General features: G+C 41.2%; 1 protein-coding gene across 2 annotated transcripts in view; it reads left to right on the top strand.

Moving 5' to 3' along the window:
- Window positions 1-6,579: 6,579 nt before the first annotated feature.
- Window positions 6,580-19,728, top strand: part of LOC145442787 (uncharacterized) — a 32,382-nt gene continuing 19,233 nt past the window's right edge. The window contains exons 1-11 of one of the 2 annotated variants that reach the window (XM_080320780.1): window positions 6,580-6,764; window positions 7,869-7,944; window positions 9,432-9,524; window positions 9,817-10,154; window positions 10,707-10,863; window positions 12,004-12,107; window positions 13,281-13,521; window positions 14,087-14,225; window positions 14,439-14,521; window positions 17,308-17,414; window positions 18,204-18,514. In XM_080320780.1, the coding sequence (XP_080176906.1) occupies window positions 6,720-6,764; window positions 7,869-7,944; window positions 9,432-9,524; window positions 9,817-10,154; window positions 10,707-10,863; window positions 12,004-12,107; window positions 13,281-13,521; window positions 14,087-14,225; window positions 14,439-14,521; window positions 17,308-17,414; window positions 18,204-18,514 (1,694 nt within the window). In that variant the 5' untranslated portion in view covers window positions 6,580-6,719. The remainder of the gene's footprint in view (window positions 6,765-7,868; window positions 7,945-9,431; window positions 9,525-9,816; window positions 10,155-10,706; window positions 10,864-12,003; window positions 12,108-13,280; window positions 13,522-14,086; window positions 14,226-14,438; window positions 14,522-17,307; window positions 17,415-18,203; window positions 18,515-19,728) is intronic. The other variant, XM_080320781.1, reaches the window with a different exon arrangement.

A 19,728-nucleotide genomic window follows, 5' to 3' on the forward strand; every position in this document is an offset into this window, starting at 1 on the left:
TGATCTGTTGCATTTCGTCAAATTCTTTTGATTAAGTCTTATTATCTCATCACATTAAACCAGTGTACAGGATACTTTTAAACAGTTTGCTAAAACATTGCATCATCATGAAAAATAATCGACAGTAGGCCTTGAATTTTATGTCACTGGGATCTGCGGAGGATGCTGGGAGCTGGGTTCGTGCTGCTACATTTAGGTTTGCATTTGAAGCAAATGGTATTTTAAAACACTTTGTTTAAAACGTGTTTGAAATAGTTTCTTAAAAATTGCTCCTTGAAAAATAAAAATAAAAATTGTGAGATTATAAGTTGTATAATTATTGTCATCATTGTGTAAATACATTCGAAATAGCATACAGCACGGACCTACGGAAGATTTACACCAGAAACTGTCGACGTATACGAAATTCGTCGTCGGCACAACGGTTATAGCACGTTGATATATATCATTGGTGTGGAATGGGTGTTCCGATGATGATGACCGTCGACCGTAAAATGCTGCCTAACGATGTAATAATGGCGAAAGAATTTTTTGGTCCGGTAAAGACAAGTGTCGGAAGCCTTTTTCGTCGAAGGAGCCATATTTCTTTTAAATTAATTTTTATTTCAAATGTAACCCTAGCTACATTGCATGAGTTACACATTTTCAACAGCATATGAAGATTAAACCGCATCTTGGGAAATAATACCTTTGCTATCGAAGAGTGGCTCTTATAGCTTTTATTTGCGCCAGCGCCCTGATTCGGATAATGTCATGAAATGACGACTTCTCCGGTATTGTAAGACCCGTAGTTGAGACGAAGGGCAATACGGAGAAGTTATATCGAATACTGCATTAACGCTTTGAGCGATTAGCATAGGCAGATCGTGAAAATGCTCCCCCATTGCGCCATGATCGTACCTGGCTTATGAATTTCCCTGAATGTTTCCCTGGAAGCTGGTGAGGAGCAGTGCAAACCGCAAGCGCATTGGCCATTGTTGCGCAAGCTATTGAGCATTCACACGCTCTCTCACTGCGCAATTGCTCCTAAGCTGCGCCATAGGCTATATCATTCCAGACGGAATGCAACAATGCAAAATTCGAGGCTGATTTTGTGGGGTTCCAGGAACACGAGCAAAATAAAATTTATATTTTCGCAATCAGTAGGCTACCGCGGTAGATTTCAATTGATTTTATCAATTTCAGAAAGCCGGTCAAAAATTACCTTACTATTGCCTCTGGCCAAATGAAAAGTCTGATGTAAACCAATCGCAGTGGACTGTGAGATATGCTTGTGTCCACACCATTGTAAGACCACACTATTATTATACATACATATTAAACGATCGTTCTAATCCAGTGTTTTGCGAACGTTTTTGAGCTACCGCCCCATGGACAACGAATAAAGTACGAGAGCCACCCGTACTCCCTCGTCAAGCCTAAATAATATAACGATGCTGATCTGCATTTATCACAGCTAATAATGAGACGGATGAATAAGCTGGTTTATTGTCCTCATCCTCATCATAGTGGGTTTGAGTTTTTATAAGAATTAACAATCTCATTCTCAAACCTCCAGTCTCCACGTCCCATACCGTCAGGTCGGTTTCTGCTTGAGTCAGAAACTTTGTCACAGGACTGAAAGCACATTCTATCAATAGTGGAAAAGGGCAACGACGAAAAATTCAACTCCAGTGAGTATTTCCATCTGATTTAATTGTGTATCCAAAAGGATTATTGCTTGAAGATATTGGACGTTGGTTTGAACTTCAAATTGGTCTATTCAACAAATATTTCATGCTTGAGAGAAATTGATTGATTAACCGGTAAGGAATTTCTTATCCAAATCGTGGAATCAAATTATAATATCCATGTGCGGTTTTTCGAGATGATTGATTTATGCTTATCCATCAAAATCGGGTATGCGAGCTGGACCGGTAAATCAGGCAAGCTTGGAACCTTAATTCACGCCCAGCTAAATTTTGGTGATGGCCACGGGCTTATCACTGAATTCGGACTGTGCCATTTTAACCATGATCAGAGGCGAGGTTTCATCATCTGGGTTGTAACTGTAAACTGTAGTATTATCACCCATGTAGTATTATCACTGAGCTTAGACAGATACCTTTACAAGTCGTGAAGTCGGACTCGAAGTGTATTCCCAGCAGACACATGCTTGTCTGTCATCAAAACAATACGGAACCCATCGCTATGTTCAATCAAGCATATCATAACACCACAGTAACCAAGTCACAAGGTTTAGACTGAGTCACAAGTCATCCCGCCAGCCATCCGACAGTCGACGACCATATGTCCACATTCAAGTCGAATTACAAGCAATTACTACTTAATAGGGTTACCATACGTCCGTCTATCAAGAGGATTTGTCCTCTTTTTTTACTTTCTTGAAAGTGTCCTCGAAGGACGCCCAAATAAGTATCCTATATTTGAGATATTGTCCTCTGTTTAGAGAATTTTGGTTAAATATAGGGCAAAATCCGACAGAGATTCTGTAAATCCGCTGATTCAGTTGATCAGCTCATGCGGCTATTTCGGGAGATGAGTTGGAAAGCTGACTGTTTATCTGGTCAACCGAACACGAAGTGGGAGAAATTTACCATTTTTCAGCATTTTCCCCCGGTATTGCAAGTCTGAAAATTTTGAAAAAATGTCCTCTATTCAGATTTTCAAAATATGATAACCCTACTACTAAATAAATACTAGTTCGTCCTCAAGATTACCTGGCCACGACCTGACCTATCGATCTCGCTATCGAATGTATACATTCGATAATGGGCCGTATGCACCAACATTGAACACGTTCAAGTCTGATCGTCTGTTCGCTCGAACATAACTCAAACGAAACATCAGTTCAAAATTTCTCGCGATGCACCATCAATATTTAAACGCCGTTCAGACGAACTGATGATCATTGAGACGAGCTAGCGTTCAGTAAATAGATGCTCAATTTGCACCCTGAAAAGCTACTCAAGGCCGACCGAATGGTAAACAAAACAAGGTTTTTGTGGAACTCAGCGGTCGCTAGCGCGATGTCCATTTCAATGATGAGCAGCTGAGCACATTCACAAAACTCCGGCTATATTTCTGTAACCATTTTCGAATCAAATACCATTGCTAGCTTTGCTATCATGCTTTTGAAGTTCCAAAATTTAGTCATGGCTTTACTGGCGATGCCCTGCCAGGAGGTAAATTGAAGAACAGGGCGAAAATTTACAATATCTTGGCTTATGAATATATATTTGACACCACACTGTCTGTAGAAATCGAGGGCCAATGGCGATTTTCACCCACTGTCCTTACCCCGCACAACTTGTTCTGTGTGTTCACAGTGTGAAATATCACCTTCATTGTTTTACCCACATTCGAATCTAACCCGAACGGAATGAGTGTCCTGTGCTTCCTTCAATTCCTTGGGAGTACCTTACTGTCACCTTGAGAATCATCAGTGCTCCCCTAATCAATTGCGCAAAACTTGCCTAGATTCCACCATTACTGTGTTCTCTCAATAGCCCGACAATCCCATCCTACTACCATATCTGCACAGCATATATTCAACATTCTCAACTGATAAAGTAACACAAATCGACAGACTTATTTCATTGTTCATGATCATGTTGTATACTTGAACAGTTTGTGAAAAGAACTGAAATCCTTCAATTTGCATTTTTGTCAAGTAAATAGGAATCTCCAGGGTCTGGTCTTCATCATCACACAATAAATTATCATGATAGCCAAACACATGAAATGAAAATAGTCTACAAATACAAACTCATCCAAGTAAAAACTTTTCATTCAATCATGAGTACTGCACAGTGTGCACACCTAACATTTTCTGCTCTAGACATGATGAAATACCATGCTATTCGTACTTTCAAGCATTATTGTAAGCACCTTGCTAGAGATAAAAGATTATTTGTTATAGAATATGTAAGATTTGTACATCCCTTATCATAGTGCCAACCGAAGCATTTTTCAGAGTCGATCTAATCATTCACTATATTTGGATTGGTGGTATATTCATATTTTTGGCGAGTTGACTCAAGCATCAAACTTCGGAATGACGGTCAGTCAAAATATAAAGCAATTGACTTTCGGACCAAGGTAGTTAGTCCCATCATCACACAGGCACAGTAGGCTACATCAATATCAGAATGGACAACCTTCAGTCGCATGTTGTTATTGTAGAAATTGAGATGAATGTGGTCCATGTTGATGTAGGCAACATTCCCCCAACATGGTACAATTCCAAATCGGTCATATTTGCACATTTCCATGACTGGTTTCTTGATTTCAAGGTCCTACCACTCGAGTATTCTTGTAGTCATTGACTTTTTGGGGAATTTGACACAGACAGCAAACTTTGTAATGATATTCAGCCAAATCTCTAGCAATTGACGTTCGACCCAGGGCAGTTTGTCACCTCTTTGAGCACGAGCAGTAAATCAATATCAGAATGAATGACCTTCAGTTGCATGTTGATGATATTGTAGAAATCGAGATGAATGTGGTCCATGTTGATGTAGGCTACCTTCCCCCAACATGATTCAATTCCAAAGCAGTCATATTATGCACATTTCCATCACTGGTTTTTTGATTTCTCGGTCCTATCACTAGAGTACTCTTGCAGTCATTGACTTTTTGGGGAATTTGACTCAGAGAGATAACTTTGTAATGATATTCAGCCAAAATCTCTAGCGATTGATATACGAGCCAGAGTTAGTCCCCTCTTCTTTGCGACGTACATCAAAATCGGAATCGATAACCTTCAGTTTCATGGTGATTCTTTTGTATATGTATATGTGTCTTCTTCCAACATATAATATTATTGCATATTATGCACATTTTTGAGGATGGTCTCTTGGCCGACATCACTTGATAATGCCGGTTCTCATTGACTGTGACCTAATCCGAGAATCTCCAGATTAGTGAAACGCTTTATCGTTGTTAGGACGTGTATATATTTCACTCATGTAACCTAAAACCTGTAAAATTACTATAATATAGAGATTTGCAAGACATGCGGCTCCAAAACCAACCTATCTACAGCCGACCGCGAGCGCAAATCACAGGACCACGATTCCTGACGTCTAGTACAAATCCATACAGCTTCTGCTGCCATTACTCAATCGACAACCTACATCATTAGCAAGCAAATCAACTTACAGTTTTGTCTTGGGTCCATTTTACTAAATTCCGTACTCATACTTCATACTAAACTTAAAACAGTTACATAAAAGAGGATTCAGCAATTCATGACATGCCGTGACATCGGCAGCCGGCAGCTACGTGCTTTCCATTTCGTCAATATGGAATCAGTGTCTCGTGCACATCAAAGATTCTACTAATATACACAGGTCACAGGTGTGACGCTGAAAACCGTCATGGTACACCAAATATATTACGCTAAACGTACCGGGATTCCAACCAGGTCATTTGGGATATGAGGACAATCTACAGTAATATCGGCTGTACTGGCATAGCTTCAATGATGGTGAAATATATCAAACTTATAAGGAAAACGCCTCATCAATTGCACCCTGCAGGGTACTTCAAAAACTGTACACTGTATACAGACGTCAGACTTGGTCATAATTGTCATTTATTTTTGACCCGAAGGTCTTTCATTCAAACCTACAAGGCGCAAGACGAGAATATTGCATCTTCATTACCGGTACCTTGAGGCAGTCATATGGATTTCCTGGTTCACCACTATACTCGCTAATATCGGTATAACGATCAACTAACAGTAAACTGTAAGCCATTCGGCCTCACATTGGTGAAACTGGGTTCGGAAACATCTAAAATCAATTCCTACAGCTTAGAAAGTCTGCTAATTTACGGAAAGATAGCAAATTGTGCACATACGTCTTCAACATGAACCAATTTACAGTCAACCAGTCGCGAGAAACAGGAGACCACAATCAGCGACAACCAAGCCAAAGCACTGAACTACATTTTAAACAACCTCCCGCGGTTGTTTACTTTTCGATCAAATTCGGCGCGAGTGAACGCTAGATCATTGACGTTTCGGTGTTGATACTTTGGAAATATCTCCTGAACCCCTGTTTGAGCTCCAGTTTGGGTTCAAAACATGTTGGTGCATACGGCCCATCGCCTTCGCTTGCTTTTTTCTACACTATCTTCTTTCACTTTTCATTCAGTGTACAATGTGCGATTGTGCGTGCTTCCTCTTTACATCGCCTAGGCCAAGGTAGGTGTCTGATTCCTAAGACTACTCCAAGTCGTTTCGAAACCTTTCTATCTTTTCATTGTATCGCATTTTTTGTGCTGTATTGGACCGTTGATAAAATTGCGAATAAACCGAACTGAACTAGCTGACAAGCTTAGCTCATCGCTGCGGTCTGGCAACTGCTCGCAGCACCGATCAACCATGAAAGCGGGAAACAACAAACTGATCTGTGACGGACTCACAGCTGATTAAAATTTCGGCGGAGTTTTGTGTTCAGCTTCACTCCTTCCTTGTGTTCGCACAAAAGCTAGTAAAACAAAGTACGATAGACGATCGTCGTCTTTGAATTACGCGATCATGTTATATCTTAGATAAAACCGTGTGCACTCCAAAAACTAACGGTATCTTGTCTTCCAGACTGCGTGACGGACTTACTTATAAATTATAACGGTGATTCCTGAAATAGGCTGAGTCGGATTATCGCGATATCTTCAATACATGCGGTGTTCTATCTTCATTAACGGTAGAAATGAGTGAAAGCGACGGAATCAAAGTTCTTCCAGCTGTAAAAGAGGTACTGGTTTACCATATTTCTTATGAATAATGATATGATATTCCTGTCAGTTCTATTCGTTTTGTCAGCCTGGATTACCGGCTTTCTCCTATAATTTTGAAATTTATTTAGTATCATGGTAATGTGTTGATGAATTGATATAATTGATTGATTAACTAGCTGGCACACCAGTCCACCCCCTACTGGAACCTCGGTAACGTTTTGCCCATGCCCAATATAACATGTGAGCAACGAGGATTCTCCAAGGAAAGGAAATGACATAGTTTATTTTTGTCCTCGATGTTTTTTTGCGGCCCATACACAGATTCATGATATACACACACACGACCTGTGCATATGCATACCATGAGTGCATGATGTGCATATGCTGCTGGACAAAGAAAGTGCGGTAGCCTTTTACGACTTTCTTGATCTTGCACCACCTATCTGTGCTATTATCCCAGTAATGCATTAGCGCCAACCCGCCAAGCAGGGAAGTCATGGATACCAGTGTTACTAATCAGGTCTTTGGTCTGACTCAGCCGGGGTACGAACCCACGACCTACCGATCAGGAAATCAAGAAGCAGCACGCTTCACCATTACGCTTTCTGGACGGCCTTATATGACGGCCCACGTTGAAGTAATTTAATAAAAAATAAAATAAAGAATTCTGTGAGCACAGGACAGTGATTCCATACAGGAGTCTACCTAGGTCCGAAACTCGTTTCTATGTACAATTACTGCATGCGTCCTGACCCTGTATGCCCAATATGGAATTGGTGTCTCGTGCACACCAAAGATACTACTGACAATACACAGGTGTGATGCTAGGAACTGTCTGGGCACATGAAATAGATTATGCTAAACGTACCGAGATTCCATCCCGGCTGTATGCCAGAGTGGAATTGGTGGCGACATCACGATCAACTTTTCGCGTAATTACTTGATTATTTTATGCCAGAAAACCCTTCTGTCACGCACAACTTATTACTGAAAACCACCACTGTATCCAGCCTGGCCTGTATGGTAATGTGTTGATGAATTGATATAGTTGATTGATTTTGTTTCTATGGCATAATTTCTTGTTTATTGATTACATCATTGCTTCGTTGTGCATTTCACAGAACTTTGCGTTTCCTCAAAATGATACAGATGAAGATGATGACGAAGTCATTGTGGTTCGTCGAAAAAAGAAAATAGGTATGCTAATGCTATACCCAGGGGCGTAGACAGCGGGGGATAATCGGTGTCCAATATCCCCCGTTCTCAAGCTCAAACTACCCCTCCTCTTGGATCCAAAATCGAGCTCTCTGTTATTATCTTAGTATAATCACTTGATGCTCAATTGCTCATTCGTGATTAGATGCCCAATCAGCGTCTTTACAGAACAAGAAATGCGACGATACCCTGTTTCTCCTATTCCTCTCTCGTCTGTGACAGCGGGAGTAATAAGCGTATCGCATTACATTGCAGACGACCTAGGCTTGTATTGTTAGAGATAGCAGATCCCTAAAGTCCCAAAACAGATTGTACTAATCAAACGTCCGATGTGGAATCTATTATGTATTGATCCAATTTGCGATGATTTAGTTCGGTTGTTGTGTCGATTTCCAGTACTTGCGTGTGTCGTGCCTCTGACGCATCTGCTGATTGTCCTGTTTTAACGCGCTTGGCTACATGGCCAGTAGTAGAAACATCGCATGCTAGGAAAATTAGGCCACTCCGTGACTCGAGGCTCGTGATCGTGCTATCAATGTTTGATGTAACGTTGTAATGATGAGAAGTTATAGTCTTGGCCTGGACAATTTGCGATTGTCACGTTTGCACCGCAAACGCATTTGGGAATGCTTTTTGGTTGCAGCCTGAGCCTGCGCCGGGTCGCTGTTATTAACGAGATACAATCGCACAAGCTCAAACGTTAATTGGTCTTAACTATCTCCACACACCAAAATACTACTCCATGTTAGTAGACAGTAGACATCATTTGCGCATCTTCGCTGTTCTTGTTCATATTTGATCGCAAAATTGAGATATCTCCCGCCGTGCTGTAATATGATCTGCGCGCACCATTTCTTGATAACGACCCCCGCTTTGGTAATTAGATCATGATACCTCGCTGTCTCTCTTTCTGCTGTTATCTTGGCTTACGAGTTGTGGTGTTGTATTTTCATCCTACAACTGGGTTATATATGCGAATGATGAAGTCACAAACACAAGGAAGATTATCTGACCATTGTAATATCTGTATTTGTGTATATTACAATTAACCTGATGAATCGGTTAGAACTCGGAACATCATTTTTTTGAAGCATTCTCCTTTTTTTTTAAAATACCCCCTTTTTAAAAAATATCCCACGTTTTTTCTCGGCTATCTACACCCCTGTGAGTGACTATCTACGGTTGAGAGGACGAGGAAATATCTGGAACAATTCTGCCATGGAATTGTATTGTGGCTCACTGGACCATTTCAATTTCACCTTGCGTTTGGCAGTACCCATTGCCTTAGTCCCATATAACTCCACTATTACCATTCTTGTGAATAATTTCAATTCTTGTCTGCAGCCTTCTGTTCCTAGCGCCTCACACAGCCTATAACTCACAGATATTTGTAATTGGTTATGGAGTTGTGGTTTTGCATAGATAATCTCTGGATTATATACTGTCACCACGTAAATATCTATTTCAAGGTGTGATATCTGATGTGGGGACTCTTGAGATTTCTACTATGGAGAACAATTTGGAGTCGGAAGAATCTGTCGAGCCAGCTGTCGACAAATCATGTGAGTTAGAGTTGTTATATACTCTTTGTTACTGGCTAAACTTGATAAAGTAGATTACTCTCTCGGAGAGAAAAATAAGGCATTTTAAAATGAGGTATAGTCAAGTTTCGACTGGGGGTAGAGGGTTCTCAGATTCTACCCCCTGTCTATGACATTGTTGGGAACCCTCGGCTTACAGACAATAGTAATAGGCGTACTGCGCATACGAGATGAAATTTACTAGTATGAGTATACCTAAATAGGCGTGACTTACCAAAAGAAATTTAATTTTGATATGGTCTGGATTTTACAGCATCTCAACGGAGGCGAAGGATTCAGTTAGACGATTCTTCCGATGAAGATGACGAAGCTCCTGGCAGCGGTGAAGAAAATTCTATGACATTTAACACATCAGCCAAACAGAACACAAGTGAAACAGCTAATACCGGTGAAGCTGTGCTGAATAAACTGAGCGCTGTTGATTCTGATGATGACGATGCGAAATCGCCTGCAACCCCTGACGAAAAGAATGCCGAGTCATCGGATAAGGAATCTGACGCATCATCGGATTCGGACGATGACTCGCCGCCTTTGAGAATATTCCGAAAAAAGACATCAGGGGTTCCGGAAGGTCGAAACGCTATTACCCAGGTGAGCATGTGGCGCCTGCATATTCCTAGAGTTACCTGCAGCTGGGAGGTCAGCAACGAATAACGATGTCGGCTACTACTTTTTTGGAGTACTCATATAGGTTTTGCTACTTATGCTCAAGCGGTACCGGTAACGTTTTTACGTTACTTCGACTTCTATTACACAGTTTTCTCAGCAAAACGGCAAAGTTTGTACACTTGGGATTTGCTGAATGTATTTTTAGTTTCGGAACTTGTTCCACTCGTAGTTGTGAATTTTGAAAAGCGAGTAGTTCTAGTTACTAATTTTGAAAAGTGAGTAGTTCTAGTTCTAGTTGTGAAATTTGAAAAGTGAGAAGTTCTAGTTCTAGTTGCTAATTTTAAAAAGCGAGTAGTTTTAGTTGTAGTTTTACTTTTTGAAAAGAGGGCAGTTCTAGTTGCGAGTGTTAAAAAGTGAGTAGTTAATTGCGCATTTTGAAAATCCACTAGTTTGTACATAGTGTACAAATCTGTGCTGGAAATAGTGATCAAACTCTATCTCTTCAACTTCGGAATTACGGTTGTGTTAACGCAGGACGACGACACGTACGATAATGAGATGAACGACGAGGAAGAAACCGTCGGACCTGATCCGAGCGAAATCGCGCAACCACAAAACGAAAGACGAAGAGGCGCCCCACGGCGGGCCAGCATGTTTGCCTTGCAAAGCGAGACTCAGAGAATCGTGAGAGGTTAGCAGAAAGTTATTTGGAGCTGTTGTTCCAGTGATTAATTAGGGGTGACATTTTGCTTTCCGTAAGCCACAACTCCGAGATATACGGGAGCGCAAGGCCTTTGCTTCAATTCTTTCAGTATCCACTCATCTCAAATATAGAAGTGTATCATTTCACTAATACTTCTGTCACACTGTCACTTCGGGTTACACTACTCAAGAATTTGGACAACCCTAAATGGAGATTTGGAAGCTGATGACTGAAAAGAAGGGCCCATGACGACCTTTTGTTTATAGTCGCCACTCGCCAGTCACCATCATGAAAATCTGCGGCCCAACAGTGGTAATGATATAGTAACTGAATTGCTATCATTCTAACACAAATGCACACTACTATCTATTTTTCATTGTATCTGCGTCATCTCGAGTGATAAAATGTCTAGGGCTGCGCAAAATCGAGTATTAGAGCTAGCTAGTCAGTGCTACATCATATTAAAGACTATTCAGTAAATTTTCGACAATACCTCCTGTTTCATTGAACTCTGTGATAATGCTGTGGACTGATAACGGATTCACAGATTTTCACTAACATGCACACTGCGAATAAGCTTTGTACCGTATACTATATGTTTCGTATGCCGTGGCACGACTGATCGAGGTTTCCAGCTCCCCCACAGTGGGAAATAGTATTGAAACCAGGGTGGTAACCAAGTCGCAAGGTTCCGAGTCACAAGTCAATCTCACTTTCATAGTTTTGACTCGAGTCAAGTCGAGTCATTTTCAATTCACCACCGAGTCAAGTCCGAGTCCATGTCAGCAAGCAGAGGGTCGAGTCTGAGTCATAGTGTTTTGACTCGAGTTCAAGTCATTATGTTCAGTTTTCAGTTCCACCTACTCTTTTCAACTCTGCTCGAGTGATATGAAACGGCTCGCATTCATAATATCGTAACTTTTCTTAGTCCTAACAGTTTCCGGCCCTATTTTCTAAGTATCAGGACTGATAGACAAAATACGAATCACGTGTTGACTTTACTATTCTCCGAAGTTACAATGAAATGTTTGCTCTATTTCAGCCCGCTCCGAAATTTCTTTCAACGAGCATCCATATTCTCTCTATCTTTTTGTCTCCTCATCTAAACTAGACCGATGTTTGCTACAGAATCGTCGTTGAATTTACCGTACCACCGGCCGTCTCCGAAGAAGCTGCAAGATTTTATGTCCAGACCTGTGCTGGGAAGCGACAAGCCCGAGAAAAAGGTCGAGGTAAGACCGAATCCCTGTTGCGGAGTTGAAATGCGATGTATCTCAGTGAAGTTTTGATCCAGCATTGGGAGTGGTTGCGCTTAAATCAGAGCTCTATACCAGGGAGCGGAGCAACAATGTCTGCCGCAGACTTCTACAAACTTCCGATCTAATCAGTTGACGGTTTTTTGAGTAGTTCTAGTTCTAGCTCTAATTGCGGATATTGAAAACAAGTTCTAGTTCTAGTCGCGCATCAGAAAAAAAAATTGTATAGATCAACGTGGGTGAATTGTAACACCGGTGTTCTGTCTTGTGGTGTTCTTGCAGCCATTGCTGGCTCAGAGTGATCACTGCTAGCAGTTGAGTAGCCAGGGGATGAGTTTTGGGGGTCAAAGCCTAACTCTATATTCTTTGATCTTCCTCTGCCTGTAAGCTATAAGCGAAATGTAGATAGTCCCGGTCTAGTATTCGCAGATTATAGTTCCTCTGACTTCCTATTACCATGCCGTGACTGAAAATTACCGATATATTTGGCCTACATCAGGGGTGTCAAACACACGGCCATTCTGAGCAAATTGAAAAATCATCGCAATATCCAGTAAATTTCAAAGTTCAGATTTTTATTGATAAATACTTTGCCGTAAATAATATAATCCGTCAAGACAGCAAATGTCGAACATGTTCGTAGGCCACATTATAACCATCTGTCGGCAGTTTTGAGAAGGCAAAAAAGTACACACTCAGGTCAGAATGATATGAAAAATGGGCCAAATAATAGTTATTCATTGAGGCGGGAACGACACGTTGAATGTAAAATACATGGAGAATATAATTCAAATATCTTTGGTCACACTGCTGTTTTACCTTACTCAGACCCGAAAGGTCTCCAGAGAAACTAGAATAGTGGTTCGGTGATAAAAAATATTGAACAAAATTTTGCACCGGCGTTTACAATCTCATGTAATCCTCACTACAGATACTCACCGCCAACGACGCATCTCGACTAAAACGGGGGAAAATAGAAATATTCCAACTTATATCCTCGTTAGAACCAATGTTTTAATGGTTTATGAGTGTATTCAATCGGCCAATTGTATTGTATTGCATTTCAATTACTCCAAGTCTCATCAGAAGTGAACTCCAACGAAATATCTTTTCTGTCACCCACCATGCTGATGCTGATGTCTCTTTCAGGTGAAGCGTGAGACTTCAGATGACGATTTGCCCGACTTGGGCCGCCCCGATTCGAACCTGCCTGAAATCGTAACGTCCGCAGACACCAACGCAGAACATCAGACAGCGACCGATTGCGAGGAGGACGTTGCTCTAGACGCTGAACCGGAAAGAAAATTGACGGCGAGGGAAAGGCTTCTAAAGTTCCTCGGGCCTAAGTGTCCGAAATTGCAGCCGACGTCTCGTCAGAGAGGTGTGAACGGTGCGACTTCACAGATCTGTCATTTTGTATTGCATGTTTCCTACGCTGTGATACGATCAATCAAAATTGACAGCCTTCCTAAGTGATAGCCTTCAAAAGTCTCGTTAATAAATTTACTGTTAGTGACAAGGAACGTATAATTTGAACACTCGAAAAAGTCATCGTGTTCAGCCGTACTTGCAAGCCAGATATGGCTCTTTGGATGATGGGAAAACTTTTTAGTTTGGTACTTGATTGGAATCTTATTCATCAATAATGGTGAAACTTGTTAAACATCGTTATTATTGTGGTATCTGAAACAAGTCTTTGAGAGGTCGAATAGTGTTGCAGCCTGACGGGATTAGACTCGGGGGCCCCCCTTTCAAAATCCTAACGTTTTTGTAAAATATTGCCCGCTGAAATTGCTCATTTATTCGTCCAATATAGTGGTCTTTTTCTGTAACAGCGCAAATATGTTGTCCGTGTTATGACATCGCATCAGTTTTACGCAAAGGACAAATTAGATTAGGATTGGATTATTGGATTCTCTTATCAGACAACCGGTGTTCAGTAATTGATATTACAGATCCCACATATATCGATTTCGATGCGGAAGACGAAATGGACAGGAAAGCATCCGAGGTGGGCACTTTTCGGCAGAGATTCATGAAGCATGTCACCACCGCCAAGTCCAAGGAATCTCGGCAAGGCAAATCTGAAATCAAGTGAGAACCAGCTATGCCTGACCAGGCCATCTTTGCCTTTGACGCGGTCTGTAAAATACTCTCGCTGTACCACGGTTTCTAGCTCAAAGTGAATCGTACTTTTATAGTTTTGACTCGAGTCCAATCGAGTCATTTTCAATTCACCACCGAGTCAAGTCCGAGTCTGCTGATTGCGTCTTGAAATTCCCGTGTTTATTGTTGTTATTTTCTCAGCGCTGTACAAAAGGACAAAGACTGTGTGGAGACGATTACTAATTCAGATGCCAAAGTCGACCGTGTGGGAAAAACGGGTCCAGGTAATAAATAGTGCTGCATTTTATTCTTGCAGTGTGGAACGTTTTGCGGCTTGTATTCGACTTTTACCCGCGTAGCCGATCGCCAATGTAAAACTTGAAGGCTGCTTCTATAACTGTTTGGTTCAATTTATCAACGTACTTTCAATTCGAAACGCCACGAAATCACGATACAAGCTATGCAGCCTTATTTACTCTTGAAAAGTAAAACTACCTCGTTACAAGTTACATGGTTTAGAGTCACAAGTCGATCTCGCTTTTATAGTTTTGACTCGAGTCAAGTCAAGTCATCTTCAATTCACCACCAAGTCAAGTCCGAGTCCAATTCAGTGAGTCGAGTCGAGTCCAAGTCATAGTGTTCTGACCCGAGCCCAAGTCAATATGTACACTGTTCAGTAGGGTTGTCCAAAATTTGGAAAATCTCAAAAAAGATACGTATCCATGTCTCATTCTGTAGATTATTGATAAAAAACGTCAATGAACTTGCAATAAGCTCACAGGAAAGTCGTTAACATTTGTCTAAATGCGTTTGAAAGTAGCTGCCGTAGAGTGGGCGTGTTACCGACCATAGAAAGGCGAGAAGACTAGTAATCACGAAATCACGTCTCTCGATTGGTTAAACAGCTATGCTTGAATGATCACGACCGCAGCGACTTGCTGATTATGTGCTTCTACGAGTTTAAGAAGTTCGCTAACGGCAATGATTCTGTAAGCGCATTGTATATTGGTGATTTATTAATAAAATGAGACACCTGGTCATTGAATGTTTTAGTGTTAAAACTGGGTAACGATAGGTTTCGAGCAAAAATAGCCTCTTGTAGCATAACAGGGGTGAGAGCGAATGATTGTGAACTTATAGAACTAAGTATAGATCCGAGAAATACCTATCTGATATGCTTGAGATTACGCCAGGTGGTACTGCTTTCTCGTTGAAGGTAAGGTATATTATTAATCGCCAAACTGGTGCAGCACACCGTGTGAAATGGATTCTTGACACAATCCTGTATGCTGAGAAGATATGTGGGCCGACCAGGTAGCTAACATTGAAACTCTGAAGAAGTGTAACTACCACACCGCTTCAATAGATTCTTTCTATGTCCATGTCTGGTTTGATTCAAGCATTAGTCGTGATGCAGCCGGTAACGAATCAAGATTCATTACTAGGGACATGATAAGCAATGCAAGCGATCTGTCTTTTTGCTGGTCCTACCAGCATAGTCTATGCTTTCATTTAGACCTCTTTCCACGACATCATTGAAGGCTTTGACAGCAATTGCCAATAGAATTCATTAGCCTGCAAGAATCTGACAAGTGCCAAGCATAAATGGCTGATTCATCCATCCCTTACAGCAGTCAAGACTTCAATTATATACCACGACAAGAGCCTAATAAGATCCGACGAAGTAGTATGAATGTCAAGTTTATATTTGTATTCAATGATGGTACATCCCCTCTGAAACTAGATATTCGTTCTCCACTTGCCCAACCGCCTTTGCAATATTTCTTGGCGTGTTTTTATGCTTTCCCTCAATGAAAAATAGGCATACTGGCTACAAATGTTACCTTCACAATAAGCCATCCAGTCATGTATTTAAAGTTTTTGTGAAGCAGCTGTTTTTGTTCATCATGTATTTCGTGACTCAAAATGTTCTGAATTAATCTTAAATCATTATCTGGGGACCATCCTGCAATGCGTTTACAGAAACACCGCTGTTAGCCGACTCCTTGACCTGCTGATCAGCAAGCCGCTGTGGTCGTGATCATTCAAGCATAGCAGATTAGCCAATCAAGCGCCATGATTTCGTGATTACTAGTCTGCTTGCCGTTCTATGGTCGCTGAGACGCCCACTCTACGGCAGCTACTTTCAAACGCATTTAGACAAATGTTAACGACTTTCCTGTGAGCTTATTGCAGGTTCATTGACGTTTTTTATCTATCATCTATAGAGTGAGACATGGATACGCATAAATTTTGAGATTTTCCAAATTATGAACAACCCTACTGTTCAGTTTTCAGTTCTATCCGGTTCCAACCTCTTTTTTCAACTCTGCTCAAGTGATATAGAATGGCTCGCAGTCATAATATCGTAATTTTCCTCAGTCTTGTCAGTCTCTGGCCGTATTTTCCCAGTATCAGGACTGATAGACGAAATACCAATAATGTGGTGACTTTCCTATTGTCTGAAGTTACGATGAACTGTATGTCTTGGCCGTCCTAGTCTCGAGTCATATGACTTGGTTTGAGTCATGCAAAATGACTCGAGTACAAGTCAACACAAAAATTAAATCAAGTCGAGTCATTTTATGTTGAAGAATATCTTGTATACTTCTACCATACCTATGTCATTGCACTTTTTGAAAATGCTGTGCGTTGATAAAGGCTTCAGAGATATGTCACGCTACATGCTGCTTATACCACCAATGAAAGATAGCAGCCTTCCACAATAAGAATAGTATCGGAACTATAATTCTTGTTGATACATTAACTCTTTGTGGGCAGGAGCCTATAATTTCAGTAATCAGAAAAATCATCTTTCGTTACTCTGATTGAATCATAGTTAGCTCTAGCTATGGTAAGGGTTAGCTTGGGTCTATTTTGAATAATTCACTATCGCAGTACTTGCTGTTTCAACGTGAGCTCAATCCAACGGCCTGAAGACAGTAATAACTACTACCGTTGCAGTAGAAATACTCGTTTCAAGTGGAAGACTTTACTTGCTTTAAACAAAAATTGTTAGTGTCTTGGCACCCAGTATGTTATAGAATTGAGAGATTTGTTCTGTCGACAGCTGTCGATGTGAAGGCCGCGTCGTCCGTCGAACGTTGGCAATTGCTCAAGCAACAGTTTAAAGAGAAAATGAAAAAGCGCCGGGCTGCGGAACGGCAAAAGCGAGAGGTTTGCTGAATTTTTTTGCTCTCATATTGAATTGTGATATCAAAGCGACCCAGTAAGTGGTTACCGCCCAGGTCACGCAATTGGCCAGCCTCTGTTCAAATCCCGGCGATAAGTGTTGCACTAAAACGTCATGAGCAAAAACTCTTTTCAATGCCCGTTTCAAGCACGGAAAAGGGGTTAGGCAGTGCCAGGAAGGGTGCCCTGCATAAAACTCGAGCCAAACTTTGTTGCGAAACGCTGCGGCACGGAGTAATTCTTATGCCACAGGAATCGATTGTCAAAATCATACACATCACCCAATCGGTATGAACTAGCAGCCGCAAGAATAGAACTACCCACCCGAAGCACTATTATCTCTCCAATGACATCATTTTTACTGGTAGGGATTGAGCCAAATTTGCTATTCATTGCAATTTTAGGCAACTTACCAACTTTATGGGGTTGCAGGTGAAATTTGAAAAAAATGTTTGTTTTTTTTATTTAAAATTTTCCAACTCGAATAGCTCCGCTTGTACATGTTGGAACTAAGCTAAATCTAATGTGCAGCGGTTTTTTAGTCAACCCGACAATCGAACAGGTAGTAAAATTTGAATAAAGAAGTTACTACTGTCCTACTGCAGTCCTAGTGCACAGTGCACGCCCCGGGTATAGAACGTGAAAAAGGGCCTGGTACTTCTTGTGTAGCCTAAATGTAGAAACGAAGTAGAAACCTAGTTGATCTGTAAAGTAACCAAGAATAAGGCTAATACATTTTCTTACCAATACTGCCATTCGTGTTCACTTGTGAAGGAGCTGTACAAGCTGGAAAACGAAATAGTCGATGACGAAGAGGAAGAAGAAGAGGAGGAAGAGCTTTCGGAAGGAGAGAGCGACGAGGAAGAGCAGCAGCCGGACGCGAAAGAGCCGGAAGACGGCTCGGAGACACGTAACGGCATCATCGAAAGCGAAGACGAAAACGACGACGAGACGCAACCCGTGGATGATTCAAAAGCGAACGAACCTTACGTCATGGACGAAGTGTCTCTCGCTAAGACGGTCAGCGACGGATCGGTGCTGCTGTACGAAGACAGCACAAGATCGAGCGCTTCCACTTCGTTCAAGTAAGTAATGGACAACGAGAAAATATTCAGTTTTTCCCGACTTTGGATTAAAAATTAAAATTGTTGCTGCAAAGCTTTGTTTTTCTAAATCAGATGAGATTTAGAATTATAGCCAGACATAGGGTGATTACTTAATGAATGTAATCGATTGCGATTACGATTACTTCTGAATCACGCAATTACGATTCCAGCAAATCAGGAAGTAGTCGATTACGATTACATCGGAAAAAGTAATCACAATCACTCGCAATTACATTTATATGGTAGACAATTTAAGGATTGCGATGAAAAGGCGTAATGAGATAACAACTTTCTTTATTGGAAATACGTCATTTGCTTGTTACGTCATAATGTACCCAATACCCAACTTTATAGGGGACGATGTATCGCACCCACCGATTTTCGTTCTTGCCAGGTCCGTAACTGTAGCACTACAACCTCCCCAATAGGGTAGGGAGCGAGCTCGAAGGGGACTCAAAAGTATTTCGTAAATCAACGTAAATTATAGGGTATTTTCGAGAGATTTAATTACCAACCTGAAAATTGGCAACCCTATGGGGACCAAGACCAAAGTTTGAAGTGGGGGGATGAATTGCTGTTTTGGTCTTGATTATAGCTGCAACCCAAAGTAACATGGTGTATAAGCGAAATAACGATTGGCGCCCGTTTCGAGCCGATAAAGTGAACCTAAAATTCTGCCTTCCACTTAAAGGGGCACTGCACTCTAAAAATGATGTGGTCTCAAATTGAAGGGCAAAACGAAAAAAAAATTTTGGCAGCAGCCGTTTTCTTCAGAACGCCACCGTAATGGAGCTGTAATGAATTGAAATTTCCATAGTTGCAGCACGCTCCGGCAGTCACGCAGAGATCGAACTATATATAGTTGTCAGCCGATGTTATGAAGGAAATAGAATACACTAGGCCCGATTTTGACATAAATCTCCTGACTGGACATCTTCCGTTGAACGCGGTATCCAAACCACCTTGGCGTGTACGACATATTTCCTTCATAACATCGGCTGACAACTATACAAAGTTCGATCTCTGCGTGACTGCTGGAGCGTGCTGCAACTATGGAAATTTCAATTCATTACAGCTCCATTACGGTGGCGTTCTGAAGAAAACGGCTGCTGCCAAAATTTTTTTTTCGTTTTGCCCTTCAATCTGAGACCACATCATTTTTAGAGTGCAGTGCCCCTTTAATACAGATAATG

This window comes from Botryllus schlosseri, chromosome 7 (assembly GCF_051294905.1).
Source record: "Botryllus schlosseri isolate E-star chromosome 7, Bs_hap1, whole genome shotgun sequence".
NCBI classification, from domain to species: domain Eukaryota; kingdom Metazoa; phylum Chordata; class Ascidiacea; order Stolidobranchia; family Styelidae; genus Botryllus; species Botryllus schlosseri.